The sequence below is a fragment of the Sparus aurata genome, chromosome 24, assembly GCF_900880675.1.
Source record: "Sparus aurata chromosome 24, fSpaAur1.1, whole genome shotgun sequence".
NCBI lineage: Eukaryota > Metazoa > Chordata > Actinopteri > Spariformes > Sparidae > Sparus > Sparus aurata.
In genome coordinates this window covers 12,773,564-12,785,289 of record NC_044210.1, presented here as the reverse complement: position 1 = coordinate 12,785,289, position 11,726 = coordinate 12,773,564, and the positions used below count along the sequence as shown (strand labels likewise).

The window sequence follows — 11,726 nt, the reverse complement described above, 5'->3', positions numbered from 1 at the left end:
CTAATGTAATATAATTATTCATGTTATTTTATTTTGTGTTTTTTAAACTTCTCTACTGGCTTTGTATATCAACTTTTATTTTGACGATACAGGAAGTGTCGTGTGCTACCCGTAAAAACATCCGGATTCAAAGTTGCCGCGTACGGAATGGAATAAACCAAACAAAGTGGCAGTTTTGTCACTTTTTAACGGTTGAAGTCGTTAAAATATGCTTTTAATATAAAGATGTTTGGCTTCATGGATATTTAAAGGCGTAGCTTTCGGGTTAATTTTATTAAATGGATCCGGGAGGCTCAAAGGTAACGATTTACCTAAATAACGGTCATACACAGCTGACGTTAGTGGGTCAGTTTGGAAAGTAACGTTAGCTTTATATCTATACATATTATTTTGTCACTTTAAATGCATAATTTTTTGGTGTAAACGAACTATGTGTCGTGCATAATAAGCTAACTAAAATTAGCTAACTGCTGTGCAGCTCCAGGCTACTCCGTGATAAAGTGCGTTCACGTTGCATGTTAAAATAGGGAGCTAGCTTCATGCTAACTTTACTTGTAAATAATGCTAATAATCTCTTTTTCCATTACAGAAAATGCGACCCAGGGAGCTGCCACCTCTCCCACAGGTTAGTCATGCAACGCTTATTTGTTATTATTAGTTCAACCTAATTACTTTGCATTTGTGAGAGCACTATGTTATGTCATACGCGTTGTTTATTATTGTTATTTTCAACACTGCATTGTCCTGCAAGTTGCCGTAGTCTTGTTTAAGGTAATTTGATTCATGGCGATAAAAAACAGAAAAGCAGAAGGCTCAGCTATTTGGTCAGATTTGGAGGAAGTATTCGGACCCATTCAAAATAAAAGTACTGACGTTGCATGTGGAAACACAGCTTAAATTGTTATTTAAGTAAAAGTATGAAAATAACTATAATCAGAGACATGGACTTAAGAATTCAAAATAGGAAAATATCCCTGTGATTGATTAGTTCTCAGTCATTATTGTCAGAGCAGGATTTCACTGTCGTAGCTGAAAGTGTAGCAACTAATTGGATGATTGAAAAGGAACTGGACGATTATGATGAGGAAACAATGTTAGTTGCACCTTTAAAACAACAATAAAAACACACATATAACTAACATACAAGACATATATAGAAAATCCACTAAACTCATGTCTCACGTAGTAAAAATAACTTTTATTTATGTTGTTTGTCACCTAACAAGGCCTTTTAAAGTAGTAAAAAAGATTCCTCAGAAGTTGTCTGAGTGTGTTCAGGGACAATAAACCCAGCGTTCAGTGTTTATCCAGCATCTGAAAGATTAAAACAGCTCTCAGAGACGCCCCTCTCTTCCTGGACGTTTTGCTCTCCTACACACAAGAGTCTGTAATGGTTAGAGTCGTCTGACCTCTGCCCTGAATAATCCCCGTTGTGGCGTATGTAGGAACACAGATTTAGCCGAGGATTTAACTGAGTCAGCCAAGATGTTACGTGCAGCTTCACTCCACTCTTCTCTGATTCTTGAGGGGAATGACCAGAAAGGCCGTGGTAAGGTTATTTTAATCAGGCTGTAGTTACTGTTTGACAAAAATTTTGAAAGAAAGCAATTTATAAGGGGAATCTAATAATGTGTTTACACAATGTTTGATGGAACCAAATACCTTTTACTGCCTGATAAGTGTCAGATTTGTTACCGTTGTTGTGGCTGTAGAGGTGGGATGGGTTTACGTTTTAGAAAACAGTAGCTGAAATTAACTTCTGTGACATCTATGCACGTAGAAGAATGAAAGATTGTCATTAATTTGGATATCTACAGGTCAAGTAAGGTATTATTAGTTATAAATGAAAGTCTTTTTGACATTTTGTCTTGATATTGTATAAGTTAGCTTTAATAAAATGTTGTATGTGCATGTTTGAGCAAAATAATGGCTTAAAAATCCTTCCATACGTGGACCTTAATTAGTTGATTTTAAATAATCTAATCCCTCCATGTAATCATTTATCTGTTGCTTTTCAAAGTCAAGGTCATAGTTAATGATAATGCTGGGATGTGCACACGAAAATGTGATTCAAATGCTTTTGATAACTAATTAACTCATGAAGATTTTTCGTGCCATAAAACAAATATTAAACTGATTTGTGAGGCTTTAAACATGTTTAAGAAAGTCTTAAATTTAACTTGGTAAACAATTTAAACCTGGTAAACCTTTAAATCATTCAAAAAGTTGGAATAAAATTAATAAAAAAAATAAGATGAATTTTTGTAGAAAACTGACTTCTCTTTTTTGTCTCTAAAGCGAGGGCAGCGATCTCTTCCGACAATGCCGAGGTAGGAAAATGTGTCACTTTACATATGTGTCTTTATCTGCAGTATAAATGCTGAAGTGTCTAAACAAACTTTCTTCTTTTTCTTTTGTTGGACGCATTGACGCATGAAGTCAAGAGACAACTGGTCAGTCACGATTTAAAATATTGAAATTTTGTACATTTGATTTGCATCAAAGTTCTCGATTTGACTCAGCTTTCCTTTATTTATCGTCTCGTAAAGGAGAGGCACCGGCAGCCAAACACAAGAAGAAGAGGAGGGTGAAAAATGAGACGAATGGAGTCGATGATATGGACGGTATGTAAAACTTTAAACCTTTTATTTACCTGGATTCTAAGTGACAGTTCGTCCATTTTGGCTTTATGTTCCCACAGTATTTATTTCACACAAATTTATTTATTCTGTTTCTCGGCACTCTTATGACTCCACAGTGATGGTGTGAATCACTTCTCAGTTAAAAGCTGACTGTGAGAAGAGGTTACTACATTTGTGGGGTTTCCATAATACATTTAAAAAAAAAAAGAAGAATGACATTTTAATTTGTAATGTATTAAGTGTCTGCTGTCTCCTGTTCAGATCAGGGGATGGAGATGGGCGGTTTCGGCAGCCGGAGGGAGTCTGAGGTCGGAGAGCATCTTTCCTTTGAAGCCACATCGGATGCACCGCCGCAGAGGAGGAAGAAGAAAAAGAAAACTGCCACGATAGGTAAACACGGGAGACATAAGCTCCCCTATGAATACTGCTTTTCTGCATTTAAGTTCTGCTAGCCTGCAAATGTCGTAGGCGATAATAAGAGTAGATCATTTCTCGGTCTAAAGATCTGTGAATTCATGGTTTCAGATCTTGAAGATGACCAAGCCGACCTGGTGAACGGAGACACAGCTGATCAGACCACCGATGGAGAGGAAGTGGTGAAAAAACCTAAAAAGAAAAAGTAAGAATGTAATTATTGGGGTTGTCACTCAGTATGTTGTTATATTAACTTTTAATATATAATTTTAACCTTTATTATTTACTCTTGTCATTCCAGGAAGTTGAAAGCCGTGGAATCACATCTTCCCGATGAGTTGGACATAGAAGAGGATGACATCATCACCGACTCCCCTCCTTCGATCCCCCAGCATTCCCTGTTCTCGGCCCCTCAGGGTCAGAGTCAGCCGGTGGGGAAAGTGTTCGTAGAGAGGAACAGTGAGTAACAACAGAAGAAGTTGTGTCCGTTTAAGTGGCGACGGGAACTTCTCTAAATGCGTGTGTTGTTGTGCAGAGCGTTTCCAGGCCGCCGAGCGCTCCGACTGGAGGAAGACCAGCGACCAGACGGACAACATGACCGACTTCCAGCACATCCAGCCGCTCTGGACCACCAGGGACGTTTCTCTCAAAGTGCACGAAGGTTTTCGGTAAAGAAAAACAATCTCCTGCAAAGTAAAACATCCACGAGTGTGTGTTCCTCCCTCTCTATATCTCTCTGTTCTCCTTTGTGATTTGTTGCAGGTCGTTTGGCCTGTACTGTCACGGCTTCCTGGCAGGCTACGCCGTGTGGAACGTGGTGGTGGTGTACATGTTAGCGGGGCAGCACCTCACCGCTCTGTCCAACCTGCTGGAGCAGTACCACTGCCTGGCTTACCCCTCACAGTCGCTTCTCTACATGCTGCTGGCCATCAGCACCGTGGCTGCGTTCGACAGGTGAAACTTTTTCAGAAACCTCTTGAAAATGGAAAACACCCTCCAGGAAATAATCCTTTGCAAGGTTCAGACTACACAATATCCACCCAATAAAAGCCGATCAGACAGACGTAGGTTCTGTGGTTTTAGGTAACTAACAGAACTTATATAAGCTAAACAATGTTTTATGTTGCATATATTGAGTTTTCCAGTATTCAAGCCTCAGATTTTAAGTTTTAGTTCATCTTACTAATGGAAAGTGCCGTAAAGTAGATTGATGTGAACAGAAATGCTGCATGTTTTTTAAAAAGTTAACTCTTGTGTTCTCAGAGTGAACCTAGCTAAAGGCTCCGTGGCTCTGCGGGAGTTCCTCACACTGGACCCGGTCGCTCTCGCCTCTTTCTGTGAGTCAACACAGTCAGTTAACAGTTTTTTTCCTCTTTAACAGATTGTGTGTGTTCAGTCTCAGTTAACACTCTTCGTTTATTTTTGTCTCATCCAGTGTATTTCTCAGCGTTGGTCCTCTCTCTGAGCCAGCAGATGACCAGCGATCGAATCAACCTGTACCCGGCTGTCAACGGGACGTTATGGTGAGCTCGCTGCACTCATTTATGTTTCTATGTTTCTGTGAAGCTTGGTTCTGATACCTTTCAATTCTCTAGGCCACAAGGGTTGGAGCACCAGATTCTCCACCCTTGGGTGACGGTCAACCTGGTGGTGGCTCTGCTGGTGGGGCTGGCCTGGATCTGCATCGCAACCCGACCGGAGACAGACTACACTGAATGTGAGAGAGAGTGAGAGAACAGCTTTAACATTTTAATTTTAAAAGGAAGATCTACCTTTAAACATGTATTATCTTGTTCCTCTTCCTCAGGTTACCTACTGGCCATGGAGATTGAGCCTCCCAAACCAGAGGACAAATCAGAAATGACGGCCTGAGAAGACGCACGCCGTGCAGCTTTGTTGTTATTTTGCACATGTTTTGTATTTTAGCAGTGAACTCTGCATGTGTTGTGTTTATTTTTGTATTTTTTAAATGTAAACGTGCTGTTCTCTTTTTAAATACAGAGTTTTATTCAACTAATCCAAGAAATGCCTCATTATTACAATCTCAAGGAACAGTTGGATTAAAACGGATGCTGACAAGGTCGAATTTGCAGTGAAAATTTTCGCTGTCATGAAATAAAGATGACATTTCAATGTAAACTGAATGAATGTCAGCATTGTCAACACATATACACACTCCTGGTTCCATTGCGCAGTCCGAACAGCTAACTGCACGGCTAACTGAGCTAACTAGCTTACATCAGCTGCAGCTAAGTAGCAGTTAGCGGTTACTCCAGTGAGACCATATTTGTTTTGATGATTAATTTAAGGTGTCCAATTCTTATATCTGAAAGTAATGGAACTCCAAATGATAAAACATGTTCATTATCTCTGTAGTATCCATCGATGCATTCTGAGATAGATTCGTTTGTTCTGTTCTGCCAGCCAACCAGACTGTGTAGTCGAACACGGAGCGGCGATCTTGTCCGTGCAGTTTCTGTTGACGTGGTAACGGACAGTGTTATCAGTTTGGGTGGAAATCTCCAGATATTCATGAGTAAAAGTTAGCACCAAGAGTGCTACTAAAAGCGAGAAGTCATGCTGGACTTTGCCATCTTTGCCGTCACGTTTGTCATCATTTTGGTTGGCGCTGTTCTCTATTTGTATCCGGTAAGTCCCTGCAAGTTTGAAGTTAGCCAAGTTAGCTAGCTACTTAGCTCGTCCGTTATCCATTGTAGACATTCATGTAATGTTACCTTGGTCATTTACTAGCAAAACGTGTTATATGACGTAATTTAAGGTGTCAAATGAATTGTTACAAATGTTGTGTTGTTTCGGCGTGCATTCAATACACCAATCAGGAACCTGGTTGAATAAAGTACAACTTTAAGAGTTCTCGGTGGGCGGTAACAAGCGCCATTAACCATTTACCAATTAGCTTTTAAAGTGAAATAGCTGAAAAATGGAGGCTGTTTAGTCCGTTATTTATTCGCCGATTTTGCCAGAAGATATTAAAAGTTAATCTGATTACCTTATATTGTGTGTTGGAAATCTTAACGTTTGTGTGGAAGAGAGGAAACATTAAATTGCAGTATTTTCCAGGGAGATTCCCTACTACTGAATGGAACGCTAACTTTTTGGCTTTAGCTATAGATTGGACTGGTATGACCACATTTAAACTTAAGGGAGAAAGAAGATGTGTTTGAAAGTCGGTGTCGACAGTACAGATATCAGTATTGTCAAAAAAGTCTAAATAATGAAGTACTTCATTGGCATTTACCAAGAAATTCGATTTCCAATCATGTTTTCAGTCATCCAGGAGGGCCTCTGGCATCCCAGGTCTCAATCCTACAGATGAGAAGTAAGTTGTCATCTTAATATCTGTTTCCTGTTCACTTACAGGATGCTTTAAAGTTCATATACTAGCAGGTAAACTACTGATGACAGATTTGTAAAGTGCAATAAATATTCACATTAGATTGAATCATGTCTCTCTTCTCTTTCAGGGATGGGAACCTGCAGGACATCGTGAACAAAGGCAGCCTGCACGAGTTCCTGGTCAGTCTGCATCAGGAGTTTGGGTCTGTGGCGTCGTTCTGGTTTGGCGGCCGGCCGGTGGTCAGCCTGGGTTCTGTGCAGCAGCTACGGCAACACATCAACCCAAACCACAGCAGTACGTGCACCAACATCTACCACACTGTTTGGATGATTGTCCAACTGAATTAACACTTTACAGTATCTAAGGACAAAGCTCTCCTCTTGTTGTTTCTCTTCTCAGCTGACTCCTTTGAGACGATGCTGAAGTCGTTGCTAGGTTACCAGTCAGGGATGGGAGGCGGGGCGAATGAGACCGTGATAAGGAAAAAGGTGTACGAGAGTGCCATCAACAACACGCTGAAGAACAACTTCCCCCTTGTGCTCAAGGTTTGTATCGCTGATATAAAAAAAAAACAAAAAAACACACATACATGTTTACGACTGCACTGACATTAAGAAGTACGTCTGATGTCTGTGTCTTCTTAAAGCTGGTGGACGAGCTGGTGGGAAAGTGGAAGTCGTTCCCGGATGCTCAGCACACCCCTCTCTGTGCCCACCTGCTGGGTCTGGCCATGAAGTCTGTCACCCAGCTGGCTCTGGGAGAGCGATTCAGAGACGACAGTGATGTCATTTCCTTCCGCAAAAACCACGACGCTGTGAGTTTTTCCTCATTGAATGAAAGAGTTGTGGTGGTGTTAGCACAGGGCCACCGCTAGCATCCTGGCTACTGTCCAACGTGAATAATAATTGTGAGAATCCCAGTTTGACCTACAAACCACGATCTCAGTGCTTACTGATCTAGAGGAAAGGACGCTGGTTTTGAGCCTCAGGTCCCGGTGGTATGAGGTAAAATCTGTGAAAATGTGTCAGTTGATTTTGTTTTCCTCCTCTCCTGACTCCACCAGATCTGGTCAGAAATCGGGAAAGGCTACTTGGACGGCTCGCTGGAGAAGAGCTCCAGCAGGAAGGCACATTATGAGAAGGGTGAGCGTGGAAGCTTTAACTGAACTGACCTCATCTATATCGAGACGTACTAAACTACCTTCTTTCATCCTTTTTGAGTCTAGTGAGTCTGTTTTTTTGTCTTGATTTTCATTGTGTCCATTTAGCTCCTTCACACCTGCAGTGTGTTGACATTTGGGAGCAGTGTTCAGCTGCTTGGATGTGGAGAAACAGGAGGAAATGTTTGCAGAGGCTCTGATTTAATTTGTTTGTGATAGCCAGAAATGGAGCCTGAGAGACGATAAAGGCTGAATTTTTTTGTATTTTCACTTTAACCAGTTAACTGCCACTGTTACTTATTCATCTGCCAAGGACAGACAACACGGGGACTTTCTCTTAAAGAGCAACTAAACCCCTCAGTTTTGGATGACGTGCTCTAAGCTGGAAATTCAAAAAATGCCTTGATGATGGGCGGGGCTCCAGGAGTACTCTCCGATTCCCCCCTCCCCCTCCCCCTAACCTGTCACCACACTACACTACCTACTCAATAATCACTATGCCTCTCTATTCGCAGTTCTCTCAATCCAACCTACTCGCCACAGATTCCAGATCAGCAGGTGCTAGTTTTTATAGGAGGGGGCGGAGCTAACCGTGGTGGACCGTGACGAAAGCTGCCTCCAAAACGTCATCTGCCTCCATCTCAGCCAATAGGAAAATTCGATTGTAATAACCGGGTTTCAACCCATAGAGGGCAGTCACACTTACATTTTTACTACAAAATACGCCAAATTGAAATACTTCGACTAAAATGTCAAGAGTTGGACCAGAATCACTCAGCAACACTACTTCATACCCAAATACATTGGTTTTCAGCAGAAAAAAGTGGTTTGGGGGTTTAGTTGCTCTTTAAGTGCTGTCTGAAGAGCTCGAAGTCTTTTCAACTTGCGACCTCCAGTTTGAGTGTCAGGCAGCTTTGTGTTCGTGCCAAAAAGTCAAATGACAATGTATTTTTCCTCGCGGGCGTTCAGCTTTGTCAGAAATGGAATCTGTGCTGCTGTCGGTGGCGAAGGACAGAAAAGCCCAAAGGAAGCAGACGATGTTTGTGGACACTCTGCTGCAGTCCAGCCTCACGGAACGACAGGTGAATACTGATGGAGCCGCCAGACACACAAGACCCATAAAGTTCTATTAAAGATCTGAGATGAAGTTTGTTTGTTGGTTTCAGATCATGGAGGACTGTATGGTTTTCACTTTGGCTGGATGCGTCATCACGGCCAACTGTAAGTGAAAACGGCTCCAGATCAGATCTCTTTTTATTGACTCATCATTAGATTAGATCTCTTCGAGCCCGTGGTGACGTCTTTACATGTGACATTTTGTCCGACAATATTCAGTCTACTGTGATCAAATCTTCACCCTGGGGGAACGAGAAGAAACAAGAAAATGTTTGTTATTTTTGCTAGAATTTTTATTTCAAATATTCGAATAATCAGCGTCTTCAGTTGGTTAGTTTGCTGCTATTTTGGGACTTTGTTGACCCTGAAGTAGCTCTTTAAAACACTGAGACATTCATATTATTAATATTTCAAATTAAACAATCAACAAAGCATCTGATGTCAAGTAAACAAAACCCCCAAAAGCATCTTTTCTCTGGTTTATGAAATGTGAAATGTGTTTTCACAGTGTGTATCTGGGCGCTCCACTTCCTGTCCACCTCAGAGGACGTTCAGGACAAACTGTACCAGGAACTGGACGAGGTTTTGGGTTCGGATCCAGTTACTCTGGACAAGATCCCTCAGCTCAAGTAAGATCTTTGGACTCGTCTAAAACCTCAGCTAATATCTCAGACGAGTCAACGGGCTTCCGTCCAGTTTTAGTGAAGCATTTAAAGATTATGTGTTTTGACAGATTTGCCAAGAATGGGGGTGTAAAAGTCAAAAATCTCACCCGGGCGTAGTTCGGTAACCTTGATCTTATCACATTTCTGTCCTCGGAAAGATACTGCCAGCAGGTCCTCAACGAGACGGTGAGGACTGCCAAGCTGACCCCCGTCGCGGCTCGGCTTCAGGAAGTGGAGGGCAAAGTCGATCAACATGTCATCCCTAAAGAGGTATCTGCTTTCCGCTGTCTGCAGCTGTGTGTCTGTTTGTTTCTCTTCAGCTTATCATGAAATTATGGCTGCCAGCCAAACAATAAATATGGAGATGATGGAGAAATGTTCTACTTTAGTTTGACCAACATAGGCCTGACATCGTGTTAATGTAAACAAACTGTCTGTGGGTGAGTTGCCATTTAGCAGAACTCTGCATATTATCCCTGCACATATCACTATTTATTATTTTATGCAGACTTTTTCCTGGAGTTTAAAAGAAAAACAGTTAAAATGAAGAAAATGATATCACACCCGAAAATGACAGCAGTCTCTAAGGCGATGTGAGTTTATTTGCATCGCCGCCTGCGAAAACGAGGAAATTCAAAATGTTTTGCATAAGAGGAAAACAGAAACACAAGATAATATGAGAAAATGTGCATTTATTCAAATTGATGCCTAAATTTTGTTCTTGCTTTGCTTCAGACGTTGGTCATCTACGCTTTGGGAGTGGTCCTGCAAGATTCTGACACCTGGAGCGCCCCGTACAGGTGTGCAGTTTGCTTTGGTTGCTAAAAAGAAGTCTGATTGTATGTAAGCTTATGAGAAAATTATCCTACTTCTCTCTTGATGACCTCTGTAAACAGTCTCCTAATGAGTTCATGGTTTCAATCTCTAGTTTCAAGTCTTCTTCAACACAACAAGATGCTCATTTTGTAAATGAAGGTCCTGTTTAGAGTCAAATGGATGACAAAGCAGGATGTGAATCAGGGCGTGGCTACCTTGTGATTAACGAGTCACTACTATGAAATGTCTGGGATCCACCCTTGCATCCAAATATGGTCACTTCTGGTAACACTTCCTCAAACATCATCGTGTTGGCTTTACCTTTTGTTGGAGCGTGTTAGCAAGCTGAGATTAGCATTTAGCACAAGGCTGGCCACCAGCATGACTGTATACTTTATTGGATGTCACTTGGCAGTAGAAGTACAGTAGACCAGGCAGGTGTTGATCACAAAATAACTCCTGGAATACACTGAGCATCTCATGATAGTATCACATCATCACATTGTGGGTTTTTTTTTCATTCGGGTTTACAATATTGATTTGTCCAATTCGTTCATGTCCTTCAGGTTTGACCCCGATCGATTTGAGGAGGAATCAGTGAGGAAGAGCTTCTGTCTGCTCGGATTCTCTGGGAATCAAACATGCCCGGAACTCAGGTAGAGACGAACAATAAAACTCGAAATCAGAGAGAAGAAATGTTGGACTCTTGGACCCACAGTGCAGACATTTAACTCCAGAACACTTGTATAGTTTGTGGAGCTTGAAAAAGAAGCTAATTCGACTTTGAATGTTCATTATATTTGTACTCTCTGATAGGTTCGCCTACACCATCGCCACCGTGCTGCTCAGCACGTTGGTGCGTCAGCTGAAGCTTCACAAGTTGAAGGGACAGGTCATGGAGGTCCGATCTGAGCTGGTGTCCACGCCGAAAGACGAGACCTGGATCACCGTCAGCAGAAGAAGCTAGAAACTGAGGCGTCCTGTGTCTAAAGAACAATAACATCGCGGTTTAAAGAATTACCAGCAAAGTATTTCCTGACTGATGAGGATCCACGCATTTTCTTTCCTTGTGGTAGTTGAGACTCTTTGGAAATTATGACTGTACAGTAACCTGAGGCCTTAAGCACATCATGACCTCGTCTGTCCACTTCTGAAAAAAGACATTGGAGGGAAACTCTGTGGTTTAATACTCTACGTCGATGTAGAGAAAAACAGCATGTGCTACTTCAAAATTTCTCTATAATTCCTCGTACAACTGCCTTAAGTCGAAATTCCTGATGACATGTGACTAGTTTGTTTGTTGATATAACCCACATGGGATTTAGACATTTCATTCCTTTTTAAACATGTTCGCACCTTGCGTATAATTAAATATGTATGAGGATCTTGTGTGTGTTTGTGTCATTCTTTTCAGTATGTATGTATCGTGTGTTTCCTACATCATCCCGCGTGCATGGAGTTATAACAGAGGCCCTTTATCAGTTAGTATCTGTGCTTCTGAAGCGCCCTTGGGCAAGTTTCTATTTCCTCATCAGGAAGGCTTGCTGCAGTTTAAC

The 11,726-nt window shown here is 41.5% G+C and overlaps 2 protein-coding genes across 4 annotated transcripts; both read left to right on the top strand.

Moving 5' to 3' along the window:
• Positions 1-99: 99 nt before the first annotated feature.
• On the top strand, positions 100-5,074 carry LOC115577302 (transmembrane protein 237B-like). Of its 3 annotated transcripts, none has more exons than XM_030410302.1 (14): positions 100-299; positions 590-625; positions 2,299-2,330; positions 2,440-2,453; positions 2,550-2,624; positions 2,904-3,032; positions 3,168-3,261; positions 3,358-3,515; positions 3,592-3,724; positions 3,819-4,010; positions 4,320-4,393; positions 4,492-4,579; positions 4,652-4,773; positions 4,864-5,074. In XM_030410302.1, the coding sequence occupies exons 1-14, from the start codon at positions 279-281 to the stop codon at positions 4,926-4,928; spliced, it is 1,233 nt and encodes a 410-aa protein (XP_030266162.1). In that variant the 5' UTR covers positions 100-278; the 3' UTR covers positions 4,929-5,074. The 3 variants fall into 3 exon arrangements, with proteins under 3 accessions (XP_030266162.1, XP_030266163.1, XP_030266164.1); XM_030410303.1 differs by lacking the exon at positions 100-299 and adding an exon at positions 322-500; XM_030410304.1 differs by lacking the exons at positions 100-299; positions 590-625 and adding an exon at positions 698-1,549.
• A 393-nt stretch (positions 5,075-5,467) lies between these two features.
• cyp20a1 (cytochrome P450, family 20, subfamily A, polypeptide 1) lies at positions 5,468-11,555 on the top strand. Its single transcript, XM_030410301.1, has 13 exons — positions 5,468-5,705; positions 6,347-6,396; positions 6,542-6,708; positions 6,814-6,959; positions 7,061-7,228; positions 7,478-7,556; positions 8,543-8,655; positions 8,740-8,794; positions 9,198-9,318; positions 9,513-9,624; positions 10,090-10,154; positions 10,737-10,826; positions 10,987-11,555. Exons 1-13 carry the CDS (start codon positions 5,634-5,636, stop codon positions 11,135-11,137), a joined length of 1,389 nt encoding a protein of 462 aa, XP_030266161.1. The 5' UTR covers positions 5,468-5,633; the 3' UTR covers positions 11,138-11,555.
• The last annotated feature ends 171 nt before the right edge of the window (positions 11,556-11,726 follow it).

Coding starts and splice junctions, on each gene's coding strand:
- LOC115577302 (XM_030410302.1), top strand. CDS start 279: ATGGATCCGGGAGGCTCAAAG. Junction 3,033..3,167: donor AAAGAAAACTGCCACGATAG/GTAAACACGGGA, acceptor TCATGGTTTCAG/ATCTTGAAGATGACCAAGCC. Junction 3,725..3,818: donor AAAGTGCACGAAGGTTTTCG/GTAAAGAAAAAC, acceptor GATTTGTTGCAG/GTCGTTTGGCCTGTACTGTC.
- cyp20a1 (XM_030410301.1), top strand. CDS start 5,634: ATGCTGGACTTTGCCATCTTTGCCGTCACGTTTGTCATCATTTTGGTT. Junction 5,706..6,346: donor CTGTTCTCTATTTGTATCCG/GTAAGTCCCTGC, acceptor TCATGTTTTCAG/TCATCCAGGAGGGCCTCTGG. Junction 8,656..8,739: donor CCAGCCTCACGGAACGACAG/GTGAATACTGAT, acceptor TGTTGGTTTCAG/ATCATGGAGGACTGTATGGT.